The 23,560-nt window shown below is 45.2% G+C and overlaps 1 protein-coding gene across 1 annotated transcript; it reads left to right on the top strand.

The window, feature by feature from the left end:
• Positions 1–1,348: 1,348 nt before the first annotated feature.
• Positions 1,349–22,520, top strand: myo7ba (myosin VIIBa; the record flags this gene model as incomplete). Its single annotated transcript, XM_084445020.1, has 47 exons — positions 1,349–1,366; positions 1,524–1,625; positions 1,804–1,956; positions 2,628–2,812; positions 3,122–3,243; positions 3,726–3,868; positions 3,982–4,095; positions 4,218–4,371; positions 4,473–4,549; positions 4,679–4,798; positions 4,928–5,070; positions 5,211–5,421; positions 5,512–5,647; positions 5,983–6,152; positions 6,306–6,449; positions 6,627–6,785; positions 6,947–7,042; positions 7,171–7,265; positions 7,365–7,449; positions 7,583–7,801; positions 8,219–8,422; positions 8,698–8,910; positions 9,570–9,740; positions 9,890–10,168; positions 11,045–11,205; positions 11,321–11,447; positions 11,726–11,845; positions 11,954–12,127; positions 12,264–12,491; positions 12,663–12,830; positions 12,978–13,095; positions 13,546–13,672; positions 13,902–14,068; positions 14,491–14,672; positions 15,024–15,145; positions 15,350–15,504; positions 15,904–16,057; positions 16,418–16,573; positions 18,818–18,923; positions 19,372–19,485; positions 19,576–19,663; positions 19,865–19,974; positions 21,044–21,229; positions 21,527–21,643; positions 21,783–21,866; positions 22,123–22,242; positions 22,355–22,520. 47 exons carry the CDS (start codon positions 1,349–1,351, stop codon positions 22,445–22,447), a joined length of 6,690 nt encoding a protein of 2,229 aa, XP_084301146.1. The 3' UTR covers positions 22,448–22,520.
• Positions 22,521–23,560: the final 1,040 nt, after the last annotated feature.

Raw genomic sequence — 23,560 nt, 5'->3', positions numbered from 1 at the left:
GTGTTTACAGATGTCATGCTACCGTATATCGCCTCCCCAGATTCGCTTGTGTACTCAATTCTTTTGATCCACTTAAATCCATTTAATGACCATATCTGGTCATTGATATGCCGTTTGTGGATACTCATCCTCACATTGTCAGGTGAATAGATTCACACATACATGGTGTGTCCAGTGAAATACAGTAGATCTGTTTTCATTTACAGCTATGGGTTTCATGCTGAGTTCCTGTAATGTAAACAAATCTACCAACACTACTAGAGAGTGGTTTTATAGGCCGGTCATTTTTAGCCCACCCTCTAGTTATTTACAGCATAATTGCTGGAGGGAATGCTTGTGCTGGAAGGAAAGCTTTAGTTTATAACCCCTCAGTGATATGAAAGTCCAAAGGTTAGGCAAATGCTAGTTAAATTACTTGAAAAAGGTAGCTTAAAAATCCATTTCACAAGCCACCAGTAGGGAAGGTTTGAAATATGTCATCGTCAGTCGATGTGCTTAAATGGAGAGTTGGGGATAATAGTCTGGAGATGTGATCTTGGAGACGGGAGTCTTGTATGTACAGGAAAGCTCCCTCACTTGGTCCCCAGGCCCTAACCCCGTACCTCTCAGGGTGGACCTGGGTTGGGTGGCTCTGCCCTGTGAGGGAGCAAAGTCAAAAGGCCATAAATGGGTGCTATGTTGGCGGAGCTTCCTGGTTCACAGCGACTCAGGAGTCGACTTGTGACTGTGACTGGAGCTCACACTGGCGAGGGGACCAGGGGGACTGTCAAAGAAAATAACACCATAGGTAAAAACACAAAAAAGGTTTTATCTGAGTTTGCCTTGTATTGAGCTTTAGGCCCCAAGGGCTAAAAAAGTAATTGAAGGTAAAACTAGATGACAGTATATAGCAGTATTATAAGAATCTCAAATCTGTTTAACACAAGGGATTTGAGATTCTTATAATATTGCTATATAATGCCATCCAGTTTTATCTACCAGTTTTTTCGCCCTTGCGAGTGTCTACATTGATATGTATATTTGTGGTTGTACTGTACATGTTTCATGATCTACACAAATGTATCTGTTTAATGACTTCACACTCATTTTAATGGTACAGTAACATTTCCCAAGGGTGAGCATATGGGGTTTGTGTCCTTTAAATGATTTGAATTGTACACGAAAATTGTTTTTTAAACCTGAATCGTGTTCTCTAGTTCAAGTACAGATCACATGAACCATCAGGTTTCTTTGTGAGTATTTATCGTAAAGGGAGTGGCCTGGCAGCCATTTTCATCTGAGATATATCACAATTATTATATATAACATTTCCCTGTCTCATATGTAGACTGGATACAAGACTTCAGTCATGGTGGTTTTGAGGAAGGTAAGATACTCACATTTGTACCATTTTTGCAGAAATTGTAGTTGTGTAATTTATTTAGAAACCTGTAAGGCAAGAACTGGGATGACATTAATGTTTATGATGTACTGTATCTGAATTTCAAAACTATGCCCCTATTGAGTCCAGTACTGTCCTCCAGGGTGATTTCGTTTGGGTGGACTCTAGCATCGGGGTGCCTATTGGGGCAGAGGTCAAGCTGACAGACAAGGGAGAGCTGCAGCTGATCGACGATGAAGGAAAGGTACAGTGCTTCATCAGAGATCGATAAAATGTGTTGTGGGACAGGGACTTGTGTTCAAAATGTGCTATTAATGAAATGCTGGTTTTAATATCAGTGTCAGGTCTCACAGTACATATTCAATGAAAGACAAGCTACTATTGCTGTGAATGCTGATCGTCTCCCAATATCCTTGTACTAGGAACACAAAATCAACAAGAAGAAAGAGGACGCCATGCGGCCCATGCACCCCACCTCTTTGAACGGCGTAGAAGATATGATCAGGTTGGGTGACCTGAACGAGGCTGGGCTTCTCCGGAACCTTCTGGTGCGCCACAAGGAAGGCCTCATCTATGTAGGTCCCTACTAATTTGAATTGATCTGAAGTCCAATATATTGTATACAGTGCATGGGAAGATCAAATATATACCAGTGGTTTGTTAAATGTGCCACAGTGTGGAATCACCTTGTTTTATGGAAACAGACCGTTTATCTTCGTTTACAATATATGAAGCAAATGTTGTTCTCTTGATAATTTCTACAGTAAGTATGTTTGTGGCGGGCTGTTTGGGCGTGCTGCATAGTTCGAAACCTATTCCTTTCAATTCAGTCAATTGGTTCCCTGTCGAAGAATAGACTTTGCCCTGTAGATTATCACTGTGTTGCTTGTCTCCATAGAGACCAATGAGGCTCTGTTTGAAGAGAACATCCCACTGTTTCCCTGCCAAGCCCCCAGAACACATCAGTGAAACAGCTCAGAAACAAATATTCACACAGGGGGCATAAAACATGTAATATTCAGTATACTATGCCCCACAATCCATTACAAATCATAGTAACATGGTGAACCAACATTTTGTCACCCTGAATGCATATCCAGTCATGACTCCTCTCCTGCCGTTACCAAAACCGCACGTCACAGGGCTGACAGCGTGTTAGTAATGTGTCTGTTATTGATGGACTGCAGGCCCACACACTTGCCACCAGTGCTGCAGTGTGGCAGATAACACCCGTCTCTGTGCTCAGACCTACACAGGCTCCATTCTGGTGGCGGTCAACCCCTACCAGCTGCTGCCGCTCTACACCACCGAGCAGGTGCATTTGTACACCGACCGCCGGCTGGGAGAGCTGCCGCCACACGTGTTCGCCATTGCCGACAGCTGCTTCTTCAACATGCGCCGCAACCGCAAGGACCAGTGCTGCGTCATTAGGTCAGCCAATCCAACCCCCCCCCCCCCCCCTCATCACCCCCCACCCCCCCCCCCCCTCTGTCACATGGCCGTTCTGGTGACAAGAATGTGTTGTAGTATGTGAGGTTAGATTTGAGAAACAGGACACAAACCTCTGGAGTTCAACAGGACTTCTTTGGGACTTTTCAAAACAGTTCAAAATCAATGTGTTCAATGGGACTGTATGAAAACGTTCACAAGAGATGCAATGTTTTAATCACCAAGAAGCAGAGATGTAAACCACAGAAGACAGGGTCGCCTGTATTTGCAGTGTGTGTCTTCTCATTGCAGTGGGGAGTCCGGGGCAGGGAAGACAGAGAGTACTAAGCTGATGCTACAGTTCCTGGCGGCCGTGAGCGGCCAGCACAGCTGGATTGAGCAGCAGATCCTGGAGGCCAACCCCATCTTGGAGGGTAAGGGACCTGTATCTTCATTAAAACAGGCCAACTTCTTTGATAATATGGCTGGGGATTATCTGCATTTGAACCTTGGTTATCTGGGGCCAGCTTATGAGTTGCAGTCATAATTGTAGTTGAGTTAGTGACTTCTAGGCCTCAGCACAAGGGGTGTGGTTATAGAATTCAATATGGCCTCATTGGGGATACCTGACATACTGTACCTGTATGCCTGTTGCACCACAGCTACTGTAGCTATGGGTCTGTACCTGCACCTGCAGTCAACATGGTTTGTGTTATTTTTAAGCGGTGCAGACACTTCTATATGTGACGTGTGTCCATCCGTCTGTGTGCATGTTCATGTTTGTTGCATGAGATTTACACCAATCAACCAGCAGAGGGCAGTAGAGATTGCTCATAAACCTCCAGCACCGCTTACTACACCACCTTGGTGTGATTTTTGTACTTCCTTTGAATGCTCTGTACATCTATTCTGACAGCCTTTGGTAATGCCAAGACCATTCGCAATGACAACTCTAGTCGCTTTGGAAAGTACATTGATATCAATTTCACCAAGGCTGGGGCCATCGAGGGGGCCCGCATAGACCAGTACCTCCTGGAGAAGTCACGCGTCTGTCGTCAGGTAAGGGGCCCCAATCAACAGTTATACATTTCTATGGAAATATGGTTGACCTAATGTTCAACTTACATTGGTACAACTTAATTACTGATATTGTAATGCGTCTTGTTGTGCAGGCCCCAGAGGAGAGAAACTACCACATCTTCTATTACATGTTGATAGGCATGTCAGCTGAGCAGAAGAAGATGCTCTCACTGGGGAACGCCTCAGAGTACAATTATCTGACAATGGTACCATCACAATCCCAGTATTTGATTTACCTATGATGGCTACAATCATAGAGATGGGTGGAGGTCAGGCCAGAGATGCATCAGTACTGTAGCTTGTTAGAGCCGTGTGATTGTGTTGACAGGGAAAGTGCACCAGCTGTGAGGGGCGAGATGACATCATGGAGTACGCTCACTTCTGCTCCGCCATGAAGATCCTCATGTTCTCAGATAATGACTTGTGGGAAATCTCCAAGCTACTAGCTGCCATTCTTCACCTGGGCAACGTGGACTTTGAAGGTTAGTTATGATATTTTCTTTCCGTGGGTAAAAAAAAAGAGCTGCACTTCTCTACTTAAATGGAGAGCTACTGTAACCTCAATTTTCACCCATTATTTCAGCTACCATATTGAATAATATGGAATCCTGTGAAATCCTCTCATCATCTCATTTCAACACAGCCAGCAAACTACTGGAGGTATATATATATCATTTTTTCCCACCTATCTTTTCTGGGGTGCTGAAGAGTCGAAATGGGCCTTTTATAAGTCTGTATTGTACCACCAAGCCTGTGACTGACCGTGCTGGTGTTGGTCTGTGTGTTCAGGTGGACCCCAAGGCCCTGGAGAGCAGTCTGACCAAGCGATCCTTCATGACCACCAGGGAGAGTGTGACCAAAGCCCTCACCTCCGCCCAGGCCATGGACGGCCGGGACGCCTTTGTCAAGGTAGTACACCGATCACATGTATCTCTTACAAAGACTTAGAGTACATTCCTAATGGATACTACTACTTTTAGAAATGGATACTACTAGATTTAGAGGCTTTGAGTAGTTACAGGCTTTTTTCTCAACCAGGCCATCTATGGGAGGTTGTTCATTTGGGTCGTGGACAAGATCAACACGGCCATCTTCAAGCCCCCACCTGAGGACTCCAAATATGTTCGGCAGTCAATAGGCTTGCTGGACATCTTTGGCTTTGAGAACTTCAAACAGAACAGGTTTGCATTTCTGACATTTTTAAGGGGAAAACACATCAGATGTCATCATCGTCATATAGCAGGTCTGTTTGACGTTACTGAGGGAACTAATCTGTGAACCGTTCTCTTTATCTTGCATCGGCCTTTCCTCTATGGTGCAGCTTCGAGCAGCTGTGCATAAACTTTGCCAACGAGCAGCTGCAGCAGTTCTTCGTGAAGCACGTCTTCAAGCTGGAGCAGGAAGAGTACGCGCGCGAGAACATCATCTGGAAGCACATCGAGTACAACGACAACCAGCGCACTCTGGACGTGTTGGCCATCAAGTCCCTCAACATCCTGGCACTCATTGATGAAGAGAGCCTCTTCCCTAAGGTCGCAAGCCAGCCTATCATGCACTGCTAAGTTAAACTTGACACACTGACTGAGTGGAGGTTTTAACCATGCTCTTCTTTGTGTGATTAGGGAACAGATGTCACCATGCTGAACAAGATGAACCAGGTCCATGGTAAAGGGGACATCTACTTACCGCCCAAGAACAACCATGACACTCAGTTTGGAATTCAACATTTTGCTGGAGTGGTTCACTATGATTCAAAAGGTATTCTATGAGAAGAGGATGTGTTATGACAGTCCTGGTGTCTGGGGTGAAGTGCAGGGTTTCATTCCAAAATGCCATATTCACCATTAGAACAATTAATGATCTGTAAAACCATTGTTGGCAAAAGATGTGAACTCTATATAGACTATTTTGGATTACATTTGCAATTTTAGGATATTTGCTAAGATAATAACTATAACTATAAAAATAATTAAATTGTTCTTTATCATGAAGATCTTCAGGTGTAACAGACATTAGACATAGATATTTTCCAAAATGTGTGTTTTAGACTGGAAAGACATTTTCACTTCCTACCTCTGTGGCCCTGAATTCAGGTTTCCTGGAGAAGAACAGAGACGCTCTCAGCTCTGACCTCATCCATCTGGTGGAGACGTCCTCCAACAAGTTGCTGAAACAGGCCTTCAAGAACGAGCTCACCTCAAACATACACACCAGCAGTGCCAACCCCAAGATGATGATGATCACACCCAAAAACTCCCTGAGGGTTAGTGAGATCTGGAGCTTGAGCGCAAGACTTAGACCTATATTCAGTTACATTAATAATAACAGTATTCATAGTGATGTGTTGTGTACCTAACATCTTACTACATCTTGCTTGTCTCTCTTTCTTTCTTTCTTTCTCTCTCTCTCTCTCTAGCAAGTAGCTGATGCTTCTAAGAAGCGTGTGCCTACATTGAGTGGTCAGTTCCGCCAGTCTCTGGATGCCCTGATGAAGACTTTGACTGTCTGCCAGCCGTACTTCATACGCTGCATCAAACCCAACGACTTCAAGAAGCCCATGGTTAGTCAGGAAGTATCAATAGAATTACCTTACACCGTGAAAACGTTGGAGTCTTGGAATGAAATGTTATTTGCAACACAAGTCCATAAAGTTGTGATGGTCGTCTAGTACTGTTGATTTCAATTTGAAATGATTCTTTAGCAAATAGTTCACAATGTCTCTCTTTATTTACGTCAGTTGTTTGACAGAGAGCTGTGCATTCGTCAGCTGCGCTACTCAGGGATGATGGAGACCATCAGGATCCGGAAGGCTGGGTATCCCATACGCTACACCTTCAGCGAGTTCCTTGAGCGGTACCGCGTCCTGCTCAAATCCTCCCTTTGCGACCCCAAAACGGTGAGAAATGTCAAAGTGTCAAAACCTGTTTTGTTATACCACTGGGTAAGCCAACATACAATTCAGACAAAAAATGGAAGCATCATTTTTTTTTGACTGAACCACTGCTGCTTCTTTGTTGTTTGTTTCTGTGTTGAGAGTGTGTGTTCTTTCTACACCAGGAAACTCCACAGAAATGCTGTGAAAGTATTTGCGAGACGGCTCTCAAGGGAGAGGGTGACTGGTGGAAGACTGGCAAGACAAAGATATTCCTCAAGGTATCTCTGTTCATATAGCACCATCAATAAGAATAGACTTCTCACAAACTGCTGCTGCTGTTGTTGTTGTTGTTGTTGTTGTTGGCTTTACATTGTAAACTGACCTTTCTCTGCTCTCCCCCTCTCAGGACCACCATGACACCATGCTGGAACTGGAGAGAATGAAGGAGCTGAATGTGAAAGCCTTGCTGATCCAGAGGGTGCTGCGAGGCTACAGGTTCAGGTAGGGTCCACAGACAAGACAGCTTTACAGTGGTCTTTATACCATGGGCCTATGTGTCTTTGGGAGCCCAGTGACACATTTCCTGTTGGTCACTTGCAGGAGGGGCTTCCTGAGGAAAAAGGCTGCTGCGCTGACCATTCAGAAACACTGGAGAGGCTACCAAGGCAGAAAACTGTACAAAGTGGTGGGTGAATCATGATTTGGTCACTGAACATTAATTTACAGGATTTATGCAGGATGGTTTACCCATTCTAACTAATCCTTCTCAACATGATAAAATAAATGAAAGTTCACCCTGCTCACCATTTTCTCTCCAGGTCCAGTTGGGCTTTGCTCGTCTGCAGGCGAAGGTACGAGCTCGCCAGCTCCAGCACCAGTACCAGCAGAGGCGGGCTGCAGCTCTGGTTCTCCAGGCCCAGGTTCGGGGCCTCCTGGCCAGGAAAGACTGGAGGCGCAAGAGAGCTGCTGTGATTTTGCTACAGGCCAACATCAGGGGCATGCTGGCTAGGAAAACTGTCAAGAAGATGAAGAGAGATGTAGGTTTGATATGCTGTTATATCTGTGTGTGTGTGTGTGTGTGTGTGTGTGTGTGTGTGTGTGTGTGTGTGTGTGTGTGTGTGTGTGTGTGTGTGTGTGTACTGTATGTATGTATGAATGTATGTGTGTGTGTGTGTGTGTGTGTGTGTGTACTGTATGTATGTATGTATGTATGTATGTATGTATGTATGTATGTATGAATGTATGTGTGTGTGTGTGTGTGTGTGTGTGTGTATGTATGTATGAATGTATGTATGTATGTATGTATGTATGTATGTATGTATGTATGTATGTATGTATGTATGTATGCATGCATGCATGCATGTATGTATGTATGTATGTATGTATGTATGTATGTATGTATGTATGTATGTAGGCTCTGTTCCTGTCCTCATGGACTCTCATTCCTCTCTTAGGCGTTCCTGTCTGCCAAAGAGAGGCGAGAGGAGGAGCTAGATAAGTTGGAGAGACAGAGACGACTGGAGGAAGTTCTACGGCAGAAGGCAGAGACCATCAACCAATCAGCATCCATCACTGATCAGGAAATGGTGGACACCATCTTTGACTTCCTGCCCAACATGGTCGGAGGGCATGAAGGACAGGCACCTATGGGATTTGAGGTTAGGGAGCTGACGGATAAGTTGAAAGAAATGTTTTTTGAGACGTTGGAACAACAGGCTGATGAGTCACACACTGAGTCACACACTCTAGTGATGATTGCATCACACATCCTCTATGCCACGTTGTCTGATGATAACGATCGTATTAACTTGATTATCACCGTAGCATTTCATATCATTCCATTACTTCAATAACTTCTATAATAACCTCATTATCATTACAGTGGTGGACAACTAGGCTATAAAGCACTGCCTGACACACTGTCTGTCCCCAGGACTTAGAGAGCAGGAGGATGGGGGTTGAGGAAGTGGATCTGGATGACATCCCCATCATGGAGGACCTCCCAGAGGAGGACTACGATGACCTGGATGAGTACTCCTTCTCCAAGTTCGCCTCAATGTACTTCCAGGGCGCAGCCACGTCCACGTACATCCGGCAGAGACTCCGCCAGCCCCTCCTCTACCACGAGGACGAGGGGGATGTCCTGGTACCTAACACCAACAGCACTCTATCTGATCTAAACCTAGCTCTTTTCTAACCGTTTCTAACTAACACTAACCCTAGCCTTATCTAACCCTTGCCCTACATGTATCTAATCCTAACCCTAACCCCAACCCTAAAACACAGTGGCAAATGATTCATAGAATAGAAGCTATCTACTGTTTAAGGCTAATGTTTTGCCCCCCCCCTTTTCTCTCTCTCTCCTCTCCTCTCCTCTCCTCTATCTACCTGTCTGTCTGTCTGTCTGTCTGTCTGTCTGTCTGTCTGTCTGTCTGTCTGTCTGTCTGTCTATCTATCTATCTATCTATCTATCTATCTATCTATCTATCTACCTGTCTGTCTGTCTGTCTGTCTGTCTGTCTGTCTGTCTATCTATCTATCTATCTATCTATCTATCTACCTGTCTGTCTGTCTGTCTGTCTGTCTGTCTGTCTGTCTGTCTGTCTGTCTGTCTGTCTGTCTGTCTATCTATCTATCTATCTATCTATCTATCTATCTATGTATGTATGTATGTATGTATGTATGTATGTATGTATCTATCTATCTATCTATCTATCTATCTATCTATCTATCTATCTATCTATCTATCTATCTATCTCTGTCACCTTCAACTCCACCCCCACCCCCCCCCTTCCCTTTCTCTAGGCCTCTGTGACGGTGTGGTGGATCATCCTGAGGTTCATGGGGGACCTCCCAGAGCCCAAGCAGCAGCAGGTCCGGTCCAAGAGGGATGAGTCCATGGCTGACCGCTCCCTGCAGCAGGACCTGGCCGCCAGACAGGACAGGAGGCTCAGCCACATGGTGGGCCTGGATCAGGTGAGCACACACAAGCCCTCTATTCTGATCTGCATATTCATTTCAATATCCTTGCATGAAGTCTAGTAGATTTGCAGGACATACTATAAGTTTGTTGTTTTATTCAACACTCCCATGGGACTATATAGAGCTGTCTATCTCTTTTGCAGAGGGTGCTGAGGAATAAGAATAGAAAGGTTTCCACAATCCCAGAGGGGGCACCACAAACCAGGAAGTCCTCCACCTTCACAGATCTGCTGACAAGGAACAGGAAGGCTTCGTCCGTCCCTGACGAGGTCATCCTGAACAGGAAGTCTTCCACGATCCAAGAGGCCGTCAGGAATAGGAAGTCCTCCACCTTCACAGACCTGCTGACCAGGAGCAGAAAGATCTCCACCATCCCAGAACTGCCCCCAAAGAACAGAAAGCCTTCTGTGATCCCGGAAGAGGTCAGGCTCAGACGGACCAGTGTCCACCATGTTTTCTTCTGATGATGAATACGATACTTTAATAATGCCATGGGGGAAATTTGGAGTTTCAGCAGTGAAAAAAGTACAGCAGCAGTGGGAAAAAAATACAGTGGAATAGATAGAGAATATACATAAATAATATACATAATAGATTAAATTAAATTACAAGTGACAAACAAAAAATGCAGTATGCATAAATATGGGATATATACATACATACATATATACAGTCTGTATAGATAATAATACCCAAATATACATACATACATACATACATACATACATACATACATACATACATACATACATACATACATACATACATACATACATACATACATTCTCAACATTCAGGAACACTCAGGCACTGTTAGAGTCTGATGGCCGCTGGCACAAAGGAGTGCCTGAACCGCTGAGTATTGCACCTGGGTGGGATGAGCCTGTGGCTGAAGGTGCTCCCCATCTGCTACAACTCATCATGGAGGGAATGAGAGAGGTTGTCCAGCATGGACTTCAGCTTGTCTCTCATCCTCCTCTTCACCACAGCCTCCAGGCTGTCCAGTTGTTGCCCCACATGATGATACACACACCAATAGAGTTTTGATGTATTATATTATCATGGTCATCATTTTCTTTTTTTTGTGTGTGTGTTTTGGGATCATATCATGGCCTGACATATTCTAGATGTACTTTATGTAACAAACATTACAAATATGTTAGCTTCATCATCTGGAGATTACCCTGATAATTCAGTGAGTGGTGCTGCTGTGGTCTTTTTCTTCCACCTCAGTACACCTACATCTATTTGGCTGCTGTGATCGACCTACTGTACTGTACATATTGTGTTCCATACAGCCCGAGGACCAGGCTGATGCGCCCAAACTGCCCACCATGCAGACTGTGAGTGAGGAGGATGAAATTATGATTGGAGAGGGACCCACCCTGGATCGACCGATGACATCTCTTGAAAAACTCCACATCATTGTGGGATATGCCATCGTCAGAAGAGACCTCAGGTAGGACCTACAGTAGCAGAATCACCATCTCGACAATGGATAATGATACCAAATAATATATCTAAAAAGGTACATTTTTACTACTGAATCTTTTTATTTTCCCTGTTTTGCACAGAGATGAGATCTACTGTCAGATCTGCAAGCAGCTGCAGGAGAACGCAAACCGCAACAGCTTCTTCCGTGGCTGGATCCTCCTTTCCATCTGTCTGGGAATCTTTCCCCCAACCGCGAAATTCATCAAGGTGGGTGCTGTAGCCCCACCCCTTCTCAGGCTTATCCAATGAAATTCATCAATGTGGGTGCTGTAGCTCCACCCCTCCTCAGCCTTATCCAATGAAATTCATCAAAGTGGGTGCTGTAGCCCCACCCCTTCTCAGGCTTATCCAATGCATGACTTGGACCTTTTTTTATTTTTCGTTTAGATCAAAAAGTACATGTATAGTAGAAATGTGAGGTTTGATTGGAGTTCAATCCCTGTCAGGTTACAAAAGCACTCACTCTCTGTTTCTTGACTCTGCAGTTCCTCCAAAGTTTCATTCGCTTTGGCCCGGTGGGCTACGCCCCTTATTGTGCTGAGAGACTGAAACGAACTGTCATGAATGGAGTCCGTGGAGAGCCTCCAAGCTGGTTAGAACTACAGGTATGTATGTGTACCAGTAGCACTACAAGCAGATTCTATTGACCATATACATATACAGACTGTGTAGTTCTTAAATTCTCCATTAACCTTATCATCACGTCCTGCTAGGCGACCAAGTCCAAGAAGCCTATTGCGATGTCTGTGACCCTGATGGACGGCCGCACCATAAGTCTGCCTGTGGACTCGGCCACCACCTCCAAGGAGATCTGCCAGGTTCTCTCCCAGAAGATCAAACTCAAGGACAACTTTGGCTTTTCTCTCTATGTGGCCTTTTATGAGAAGGTAACGAAAGGGATGAAGATTAATTGGACTAACTGTACTATTGCTCAGCAATCCTCCACGCTGACCTCTGAACCCCAGAGCGGTGGTTGCGGCGGGGTAAAGGTATGTCTCGTCCCCTCTCCCTCCCCTTCCCTAGGTGTGGTCGCTGGGCAACGGGCGTGAGCATGTGATGGACGCCGTCTCCCAGTGCGAACAGGAGTTAAAGAGGAAGGGAGGGCAGGAGCAGCACGCTCCCTGGCGACTCTACTTCCGCAAGGAGATCTTCACCCCCTGGCACGACTGCAAGGAGGACTCAGTCAGCACCGACCTCATCTACAGGCAGGTCATCAGGGGGCTCCGTTTCGGAGAGTACCGGTGTGAAAAGGTGAGGCTCTTCCTGTGTTACGGCTCCCGGGTCTCCTGTAATATACAATACATCATTATCAAATGTAATATATTATCGTTTTCTGGACAGATTATTGAAATAGCTGATTATTGATTAACTCACTACTTATCAGTAAGATGTATAATCGATTCACACTCTCTCTTCGTCCAGGAGGATGATTTTGTTGAGCTTGCTGCCAAGCACTACTATGTCCAGTATGGGCCAGACTGCAGCCCTGAGAACACCAAGGCCGTGGTCCAGGACTGTATCAACAGCACTCTACTGGAGGCCAAGTCAGAGGACAAGTGGCTGCAGGTGGTCAGCACTGCCCATGCCCAGGTGAGTCACGAGTCTCTTGTGTGCTGTGCAGCATTGTGAGGTAGGTGTATGCCCTGACCGTAGTCATTGAGTCACTGTGCACAAAGCATGATGCTTGAAGTGAACTCCATATAAAAACCTTCTCCTTGTCTCTTTACCTTCAATCAGGGCCCGTACATAAACTCCAGACAGAAGTCTAGCAACGTGAAGGCGGAGGTGGTGGACTACGCCCGGCAGAAGTGGCCCATGTTCTTCTCCAGGTTCTTCGAGGTTGCCAAGCTGTCAGGTGATCCTGTTCATAATACACCTCCTGCAGTACCTGGCCTGGTCTGCTGGGAGAGCACTGTCGTCTCAGATACAGGAAGTCAGCTCCACTCAGCTCAGCTCAGCCCAGGCTTGATGGCTTTAAACCACACTCATAATTGTGCCCCCCCCCCCCACACACACACACACACTTCCCCCTCCATCCTTTGGCCACATTTATGGAATTGGTCTCCTTGGGGATGAAATAAGCTGTTGGCATGTATAGTTAGTTGTGTAAGGAGTGAGAGCACGGTTGAATGACTCAGCCTCTTGCTGGCATTAGAGCTGCTTTCTACTTCCCCCTCTAGCCTGGCTTAAAGGATACACACAGGAAGTGCAAAGAGCACTTATCTCTGAATGAGAACGTTATCTCACACACAGTGTCCCATGACTTATTGAGTTGTTATTCTGCCTTGTTTATGAATATGCACAGGTCCCCCTCTGCCCAAAAACAAGTTCATCGTGGCCATCAACTGGACTGGCATCACGTTCCTGGACGAGCGGGAGAGGAGGCTGCTGCAGCTCTCCTACCCAGAGGTCACTGGGGTCAACACTGTGAGGTACTGACAATCATGTGCCTTGAAAACAGGGGATCATTCTGTGTGCGTAGCCATTGGGAGTTGGCAGTTGAGTGGGTTGAGCATTTAGCTTATAGCATTTAGCATATATTATAAGGTGAACCTTACAGTATGATGAAGGTATTTAAGTTAGCTGATATGCTAACCTTCCTAAATGGTATTGTTGTTCCCTGTGTTGTTGATCCTCCGGTCTCCTATTTTGCCCCCCCAGAGAGGCCAAGGCCTTCGGCCAGTCTGTGTCCCTCCTGACGCTGAAGGGAGACTTCACCCTGAGCGGGCCCATGGCGACGAACATAGCCGAACTGGTGCACATGTTCCTAGGGGGCCTGAGAGAGCGCTCCCAGTATGCTGTGGCCCTGCAGGATGCCAGTAGCCAAGGTCAGAGGCACACACGCACGCACACACGTGTGTCACACACACACACACACACACACACACACACACACACACACACACACACACACACACACACACATACATACACACACATCACATACATACACACACACAGACACACACACACACACATGCACACACATACATACACACACACACACACACATACATACACACGCACACACGCATATACACTGGGAGATGTAATTTTCATCATATTTACTCGTTTTCTTATTGACTTTGTGAATGTTTCAGCACGTTGAGATTGTTTTCCCAATGAAAAGTGATTTATAAATATAATTTATTATTATTATTATTATTATTATTATCATCATTATTATTTTTTAGTTCATGAGAGTAAAACTGTTGAATGGATTTTGTCTCATGTTTATTATCTCATATAGATGACCCTACATTCCTGAAGTTCAAGAAAGGAGAGCTCATTGTCATTATCCAAGATGATGACTTCTCCTCAGACCGAGGATGGATCAAGGGTCAAAACGAACGCACTAAGCAGACAGGGGCGGTGCCCACTGACGGCATCCTCATCCTGCCCACCCTCAGCAAGCCCAGCAATGAAGTCATGGTACAGTGCCGTCTTCATGCAAATTCATGTTCTGTCAGGTGAGGGTAGTAATACAGTACCTTAGGAAGGTGTCAGGTGAGGGTAGTATTACAGTACCTTAGGAAGGTGTCAGGTGAGGGTAGTATTACAGTACCTTAGGAAGGTGTCAGGTGAGGGTAGTATTACAGTACCTGAGGAAGGTGTCAGGTGAGGGTAGTATTACAGTACCTCAGGAAGGTGTCAGGTGAGGGTAGTATTACAGTACCTGAGGAAGGTGTCAGGTGAGGGTAGTATTACAGTACCTGAGGAAGGTGTCAGGTGAGGGTAGTATTACAGTACCTGAGGAAGTGTGTTTGTGGTTCCTCTCTCCAGAGCCTTCTGAACCTGTCTCCTGACCAGAGACGGAGCATCATGCTGGATAACCAGAAAGAGATGGGCACCGTGGAGAGGGTGGCCCCCGTCAGCCTCAAGGAGTACTCCTTCGAGTACTTTAGGTACCTGGAACCTCTTCTCTGTCCCATAAGGAATGTCTGTCAAAAAGAAACACCGTGCATATTTGGTACTACCAAGAGAACACGTAAAGAGGCAGATCAGATTGCTTGGTCAGAACTGGTCATGGTAAAAGAGCTGTCTCCGGACGTGGTTGGGTCTAATCTTTGGTACCGCGGTGTGAACTCTGTTTTGTTTTGTGTGTCCAGGCAGCCCACTAAGGATGTCAACCGCCAGGTGATCTCTAAAGGTGCGGCTCCTGAGAGGCTGTGGCTCCACACCAGGGAGCCCCTCCGGCAGCCCCTGCTGAGGAGACTGGCAGGCAACGCCGAGCTCAGCCACAGAGCCTGCCTGGCCTTCACTGATATCCTCTGCACACTGAGCCTCTACTAATAATAATGATGATAGTGATATGATGCGTTGCGTGTATATACTGTCTATAGGGCCATTCCAGATGTTCAAAGTACATCTGAACAAACAACATTTCTCTTAGTACTGCTCTGCAGGTTTTGAATATAGCATATATGCTGATATTGTCATCTACTCAGCAATTTTTGCAATCACAGCCAACAGGGCACCAGATGGTGCTCATTGACATTATGCAGTGTTTAGACCAAAACAACCCAACAGGCGGCCTGGAAAAACAGTGTGTGTGTGGGGGGGAGAGACCGGTGAGCCTCTTGCCGGTTTGGTGGGAATATCGATCCACCAGACCGTTTGGAGATGAACATGTGTCCGTTCCGTTTCCTTGACCGTTGTCCACCTCTCCTGAAGTACATGGGAGATTATCCCACCAAGCAGATGCAGAGCCGTCTGGAGCTCACCGACCAAATCTTTGGCCCCGCCACACACAACGAGGCCCTCAGGGACGAGATCTACTGCCAGATCATGAAGCAAATGACCAGCAATAACAACAGGTACTGATCAGATCATGATCCATGGCGTCGCCGTGACTATTTTGACTATTTCGGTTCTTGAAGTGGTGTTTTTACAGCAAACTTTTAACATTGAAGGCAACGGGCACTTCCGCATCCGCACCCCTCATTACGTCAGACTGACCAATATGGCAGCTGAGGTGAATAAGGCGAATAAGGGCAATAAACCAAGGGGAGGTTACACAGGCATGCGTCCTACCAGTCGGATCATGGTTTCATAATGATCTTTTTAGAGGATGAATGAAAGAGAAAATGTGCCTGTGTGTCTGCGTTGAGCAGCTGTGTCCGTCCGTCTTTCGCCCAATGCCCATGCTGCTGTGGTGTCTCTCTCCTGTCCTCCAGGTTCAGCCTGGAGCAGGGCTGGCAGCTGCTGTGGCTGTGCTGCGGCCTCTTCCCCCCCAGCCAGTCCCTGCTCAAACACACCCAGCGCTTCCTGGAGTCGCGCCGGCGTGAGCCGCTGGCTTCCGACTGTCTGCAGCGGCTACAGGGTTCCCTCAGGTGAACACATGACCTTCGTGTACTGGACCCTGTGGCATTATACCAAGAGATAAAGCTTCAGAGCAGCGTGTCCATGGGTTGTCTTAAGATAAGTAGCATTTAGTCTGGGCTAATACAGTGCGTCCGGAAAGTAGTCATACCTCTTCACTTTTTCCACATTGCGTTATGTTACAGCCTTATTCCACAATGGATTAAAAAAAAATCCTCAAAAATCTACACACAATATTCCATAATGACAACATGAAAAAGCTTTAGACATTTTTGCAAATTTATACAGAAAAAAAACGAAAGAAATATCACATATCACAATATTCGTACTCTTTACTCTTTGTTGAGGCACCTTTGGCAGCGATTACAGCTTCAAGTCTTCCTGGGTATGACGCTACAAGCTTGGCACACCAGTATTTGGAGTATTTCTCACATTCTTCTCTGCAGATCCTCTCAAGCTCTGTCAGGTTAGATGTTCAATCGGGTTCAAGTCTGGGCTCTGGCTGGGCCACTCAAGGACATTCACAGACTTGTCCTGAAGCCACTCCTTCGTTGTCTTGGCTTTGTGCTGAGGGTACTGCAAACCTTCGCCCCAGTCTGAGGTCCTGAGCGCTCTAGAGCAGGTTTTCATCAAGGATCTCTCTGTACTTTGCTCCGTTCATCTTTCCTTTTATCCTGACTAGTCTCCCAGTTTCTGCCACTGAGAAACATCCTGTCACCACCATACTTCAACGTAGGGATGGTATGAGCAAAGGTGATGAGCAGTGCCTGGTTTCCTCCAGAGGTAACGCTTGGCAATCAGGCCAGAGAGTTCAATCTTGGTTTCAGCCAGATCTTGTTTCTCATGGTCTGAGGTGCCTTTTGGCAAACTCCTTACAGAGGAGAGGCTTCTGTCTGGCTACTCTACCATAAAGGCCTGATTGGTGGAGTGCTGCAGAGATGGTTGTCCTTCTGGAAGGTTCTCCCATCTCCACAGAGGAAGGCTGGAGCTCTGTCAGAGTGACCATTGGGTTCTTGGTCACCTCCCTGACCAAGGCCCTTCCCCCCCGTCTACTCAGATTGGCTGGGCGGCCAACTCTAGGAAGAGTCCTGGTGGTTCCAAACTTCTTCCATTTACGAATGATGGAGACCACTGTGCTCTTCAAGACCTTCAATGCCGCAGAATTTTTTGTACCCTTCCCCAGATCTGTGCCTCGATACAATCCTGTCTCGGAGGTCTACAGACAATTGCTTTGACTTCATGGCTTGGTTTCTGCTCTGACATGCACTGTCAGCTTATATAGACAGGTGTGTGCCTTTCGAAATCATGTCCAATCAATTAACTTTACCACAGGTGGACTCCAATCAAGTTGTAGAAACATCACAAGGATGATCAAATCAAATCAAACCAAACTTTATTTGTATAGCGCATTTCATACCCAGAGGCAACACAATGTGCTTCACAGAGAGCAATGGGGAGGTGGGCATAGGTCCCACCCCCACACATTCCAGAGGGAAGCAAAAAACCATGAGTGGAAACAGCATGCACCTAAGCTCAATTTTGAGTGTCATAGCAAAGGGAGTGAATACTTATGTACATGTGATATTTTATTTATTTTTTATTTTTTATACATTTGCAAAAATTCTTTACACCTTTTTTCATTTCACCATTATGGGGTATTGTGTGTCGATTTTTGAGAAAAAATAAATTTCCAGATGCACTGTGCCAGCCCTGTGAACAGCATTTCTGTGCTGTTGGGTTTGTTTCTGAGGCAGGTTGAGGGGGAAGTGAGGGTATGAAGGCCTCCGGAGAGCCCTGCCATCCTCCTCTCTGGTATAACTGGATCAGTGGAGGATCTGTGCCAGAACAGTGACATCTTGATAGATAGAGCAGCAAATGGTGCCCAGCTGTAGCCCACACACCCTGGCCCAGAGTCTCTCTCTCTCTCTCTCTCTCTCTCTCTCTCTCTCTCACACACACACACACACACACACACACACACACACACACACACTCACACACACACACACACACACACACACACACATAAACACACACCACTCATACAGTACACACATGGTTTGGAAAAAGAAACTCTCAATGGGTCTGAGGCCTTGTCTTTCAAAGGTCCTTGTGGAGTCCTAGCTATGCTCTTCACATAGGTTCCCAAGGATGTATTTGCCTTTATAACTTTATCACTAGGAGCTACTGTGATAACAGGTGCAACTGAATAGTTGTGAACAGTTGTGCTGTGTGTTTGTGGGGTGGTGGTGCAGGATGGAACCCCGGAAACTTCCTCCTCACCAGGTGGAGGTAGAGGCCATCCAGCAGAACAGCACCCAGATCTTCCACAAAGTCCACTTTCCCAACGACACAGAGGAGGTAAGAGGGATCATGCTTTGAGTGGCCCTATCGATCGTCTACGGACGCTCAACAACTAACATACCTAATCAGCAAACAATCAACTGCAACTCTGTTGATAATACATCTGGTTAGGGTTCGGATTAGGGTTCATTGATAGTTAGCTGAATGTTTGTTAGTAGTTAGTTAAGCATCTATAAAAGCATCTATAAAACATCTATTAGGAGCCCCTCAAAACAAATAGTTACTAAGGCCCCTGATGAAGAGTCCAGACACTGTCTTGGAGATCCCCTACATGTAGAACTTTCTAGATACCCTACATTTCAGAATAGGTCACAGACATACAGTGTATCTTACATACATCTTACTGTACATACAGTACATACTGTATTGTACTACAAGTATTATAGTCCTCTGTGTTTTCAGTCCACTGGTATGCTGACCGGTATGCTGACCCTTTTTCCCTCAGGTCTTTGAGGTGACGACCAGCACCAGGATCAAGGACCTGGTCCAGACCATCGCCAATAAGCTCATGCTGGTCTCAGCAGATGGCTTCAGCCTCTTCGTGAAAACACCCGACAAGGTCAGATTTTACTTTGAATACTGTAAAAATTTAGAAAAATGTCTCATGTGTCACTAACATCTAATTTTGCTTTTTGAAACTTCCTATCAGGTTCTCAGTCTGAATGAAACAGACTACTTTTTTGACAGTCTGAGGCAGATCACTGACTGGTCTAAGAAAGCCAAGGGTGTCAAGGATGGTAAGATTTGCCTACATCATGCCATTGGAATGTCATGGTTAATACTAATGACCAAGTGAACTGACCCCTGAACAATCCCTCTGTGTGTTTGTGTATATGAGTGTGTGCGTGCGTGCGTGCATGTGTGTGTTTGTGTGTGTGTGTGTGTGTGTGTGTGTGTGTGTGTGTGTGTGTGTGTGTGTGTGTGTGTGTGTGTGACAGCTGGAGGACCCACGAACATGGTCTACCTTGTGTTCTTCATGAGGAAGCTATGGTTCAACGTGATCCCAGGGAAAGACATGGAAGCAGACCTCATCTTCCACTACCCACAGGTGCTTCACTATAACCCCATTCACATATAAATGCTTTTCCATTCAATTCTAGGGAATTGACCTGTTAGGGAGCATGTATGAATGGGATTTTAGGGAAATCTGCACAACAAATTTCTTGTGTCAAGGTCACAATTATGTTAAGGTTAGTAAGTATATTTGTTAATACCATGTCAATAGTTTATAGACCTTAGTGGGACGTTATTCTAAAGTTTTAACTATTCCTCATTTGCTAATGCTTATAAATGTTGTGTTATATTTATATATAAGTAATTAGTAAGTAGTTTACTAATCACTTGTTCATGATCTATTAACTATTTATAAGTCACAGTTCATTAACTATTAACAAACATTTAGTCATTAATAAATCATTAACTAACAGTTTGTGGATGATCTATTAACTATTTATAAGGGATAGTTGTAAATCATTAACTGACTATTAACAAGCATTTAACACATCATTAATAACTCATTAACTAACAGTTTGTGGATGATCTATTAACTATTTATAAGGGGTAGTTATTCTTAAATGTTACCCAAAATTGGCTGATTATTCAGTAACTAAGTTATTCAGCATAAATTATTCATTATAGTATTTAAGCTTTGTGATTGCTTGGCCTAGACCATCTGCTGGACTATGCCTTGCGCATTCTATCTCGGGATAGGCATGTTTGTAAAGACGCAACACGGGAATGTCGTGGCATTTGGCTCATGTATGAATGCCGAAAATCACTAGTAGCCCTGGGTAGGATATCACAGTAATGTACAGGGACCTATGTGTATAAAGGGTTTATGTCTCTCAGTCATGCTGCCATAACAACCCTAGCCCTAGCCCTGACCCCCTAGCCCTGGCTCACTAGCCCTAGCCGACTAGCACTAGCCCTAGCCCTGCCCTAGCCCTGGCCCTAGCCCCAACCATCAGGTGCCTCACTGTGGCCCTCAATCATGCTGCTATAACATGGAGAATAGTCCAGGCTAGGTTTAGTCAAACAGTTTCTGTCTGTATATGGATATGATCGGCATCAGTGACCCATGATCTTGACCAGCCCTCCTCTCTCTCTTTTCCCTCCAGGAGTTGCCAAAGTACATGAGAGGTTACCACCTGTGCACCAAGGAGGACATGGTCAACATCGGGGCTCTGCTGTTCAGAGTGAAGGCCAACAACGACAAGTCCCAGTTCGTCATGATCCCCAAGATGCTGAAGGAGCTGGTCCCTGGTGACCAACTGAAGGCCATGTCTGCAGATGAGTGGAAGAAGGTAGGAGACAGGGCCCCTCTCCTTGTTCCTATAGCCTCAGATCCAGGGATGGCTTTCTCATCACTAGCATCTGTACATTTCCTCATTGAGAGCTGAGGGACCCCCATCAGCAGCACAATGAGTGTCTGTTTCCTGCACTAACCAGAACTCCTGGTAATCCCCAAACTCTCTTTATGTTTTCAGGGTCTGAATGGGTCACATGAAATGTTTTTATTTAATGAAGGTGGATTCTGTTATGTTATCTCTTTATGAATCTGAAAATAAGATATTCATATTTCTCTCCATCTCCTTTTTCAGAATATCATTGCTACCTACAACAAGCAGGCTGGGATGACCGTGCAGGAGGCTATGGTGGCATTCCTCAAGGTGGTCTGCAGGTGGCCGACGTTTGGTTGTGCATTCTTCGAAGTGAAGGTACAGTCCTGTTGAGATTTTTCATAAATGATATTCTAAGAGAGCCTTGCCAAAATATCAGCGTACACAGTTACAGGGAAAACACAGACAATCGCTCAATCCATTTCAACAAGCTACATTTTTGGCTCTATTTTTTCAGCAAACATCGGACCCAAACTTTCCAGATATTGTGAGAATTGCTATCAGCAAGCAAGGAGTCACAATTATCCATCCGAAAACGAAGGTGAAATAGTTTTGAATGAGAAGATTTAACACTGAAAGTATCAATACATACAATATGTACATTATGAAAGTATCAATACATAGCGGTGTTCGCGCCCTGGTCTCGCCAGATCTGAGTATGGCCAGATCCCAGAGGGGAGCGGCACATTGGGCTGCTGCTCCCTGAGGGTGGTTAATGTATCTCGGCTGTGGGATTCTTCATGCTACAGCGACCCTGTCTAGAGTCAGAATCTGATGACATCTCTTCTTTCCCCAAGGATATTCTAGCAACACACCCATACAACCGCATAGCTAACTGGTGCAGTGGGAGCACCTACTTTCACATGACGGTGGGCAACCTGGTCAAGGGGAGCAAAATCCTCTGTGAGACTTCCCTGGTAAGACATGACTAAAGAGAGAAACGGCATTTGACAAGACTTGACTGACAATGTTTTATTAGGAAAATTCAGATGGGAGGTTGTTCATCTTCTTTCAATATCTGTCCGCCAGGGCTATAAAATGGACGACCTCCTCACCTCCTACGTCAACATGTACCTGAATGAGCGGAAAGCATTGAGGGCCAGGAACCAACGCTACAACTGAGGCCTTCAGCATGATCATGGCATGAAACACGCATGCATGCATGCAAGCACAAACACACACACACACACACACACACACACACACACACACATACACACACAGCTGTCACATATACAGGTTGAAAGATCACAGAGAACAAAATTATCCTCAAATTGCTTATGATGAAAGTGGATCCATACCATTTAACTTGATGTTATAGTGATTGTTTGTTCAGATGAGGTTTACTGTTGTCTAAATAATGAATTGTGAACTACATGCAGAAGTCACCATCCTTGCTTGTCTTACTTAATTTATTTGGTGTACAGGAAATACAAGAAATACAGACTGTAAGTTTTAGCCTTCTGAGACAGAAGAGATGGCAAAACAATTTACCAACCAATTTAACTTATCACTGATGTAATGTATACAATAATCCTGCCATTACCATAATCCTGCCATGTGTCTTGTAGGTCTTATATATTCTGCTTCAACAAGTCTTGTCTACTACTGTATGCTCATGCTGTGAAGTGTGCTGTGAGTTATCAAGGGACTGATGTCTGTATTGGCAACATGAAGTGTCCGCTCATGAGTAATGCTGTAATTTGCCAACAAAATGTACCAATAAAAATATGTCCCACCTCAAGTCTTGCCTAGTAGGACTGCAGGGTGGAGTTGATGGGGATTTTTCGTCTTTAGCTCGACATCAACCATGAACATATACTTTAAGTCTGTTGATGTGTCACACGATAATTGCCTTAATGTAACATATTTAACATCAGTATTTTCTTCACAGCAGTGGGAGGAATAATAAGTTAATAACTTTACAATAGTTACACAGTTTCACTGTTTTTGCTGCAGAGAAGAGCCATACACAACGATGATGACAGAAAACAACTATAACAAAAGCGGGGGTCGTCCCAATTAGGAGTTGGCAGAAGACGCTCAAGAGAAAGTGATGCCAGAGCTTCTCCACAGTCCCAGCAGTATAGGGTTCTCTTTCACGTTGGAGAGAGAGGGCTATTAGCATATCGATGCTCCATGCCTGCGGGAGCAGAAAGGGACGATGTGTCTGACACACAGCTGGGACTCATGGGAGCTCCGTGTATGAAAGAAATATTATCCTCCCCATCATGT

This window comes from Borostomias antarcticus, assembly GCF_949987555.1.
Source record: "Borostomias antarcticus genome assembly, chromosome: 10".
Taxonomy (NCBI): domain Eukaryota; kingdom Metazoa; phylum Chordata; class Actinopteri; order Stomiiformes; family Stomiidae; genus Borostomias; species Borostomias antarcticus.
Note: the sequence above shows the minus strand (reverse complement) of the source record. Positions and strands in the feature narration are given on the sequence as shown.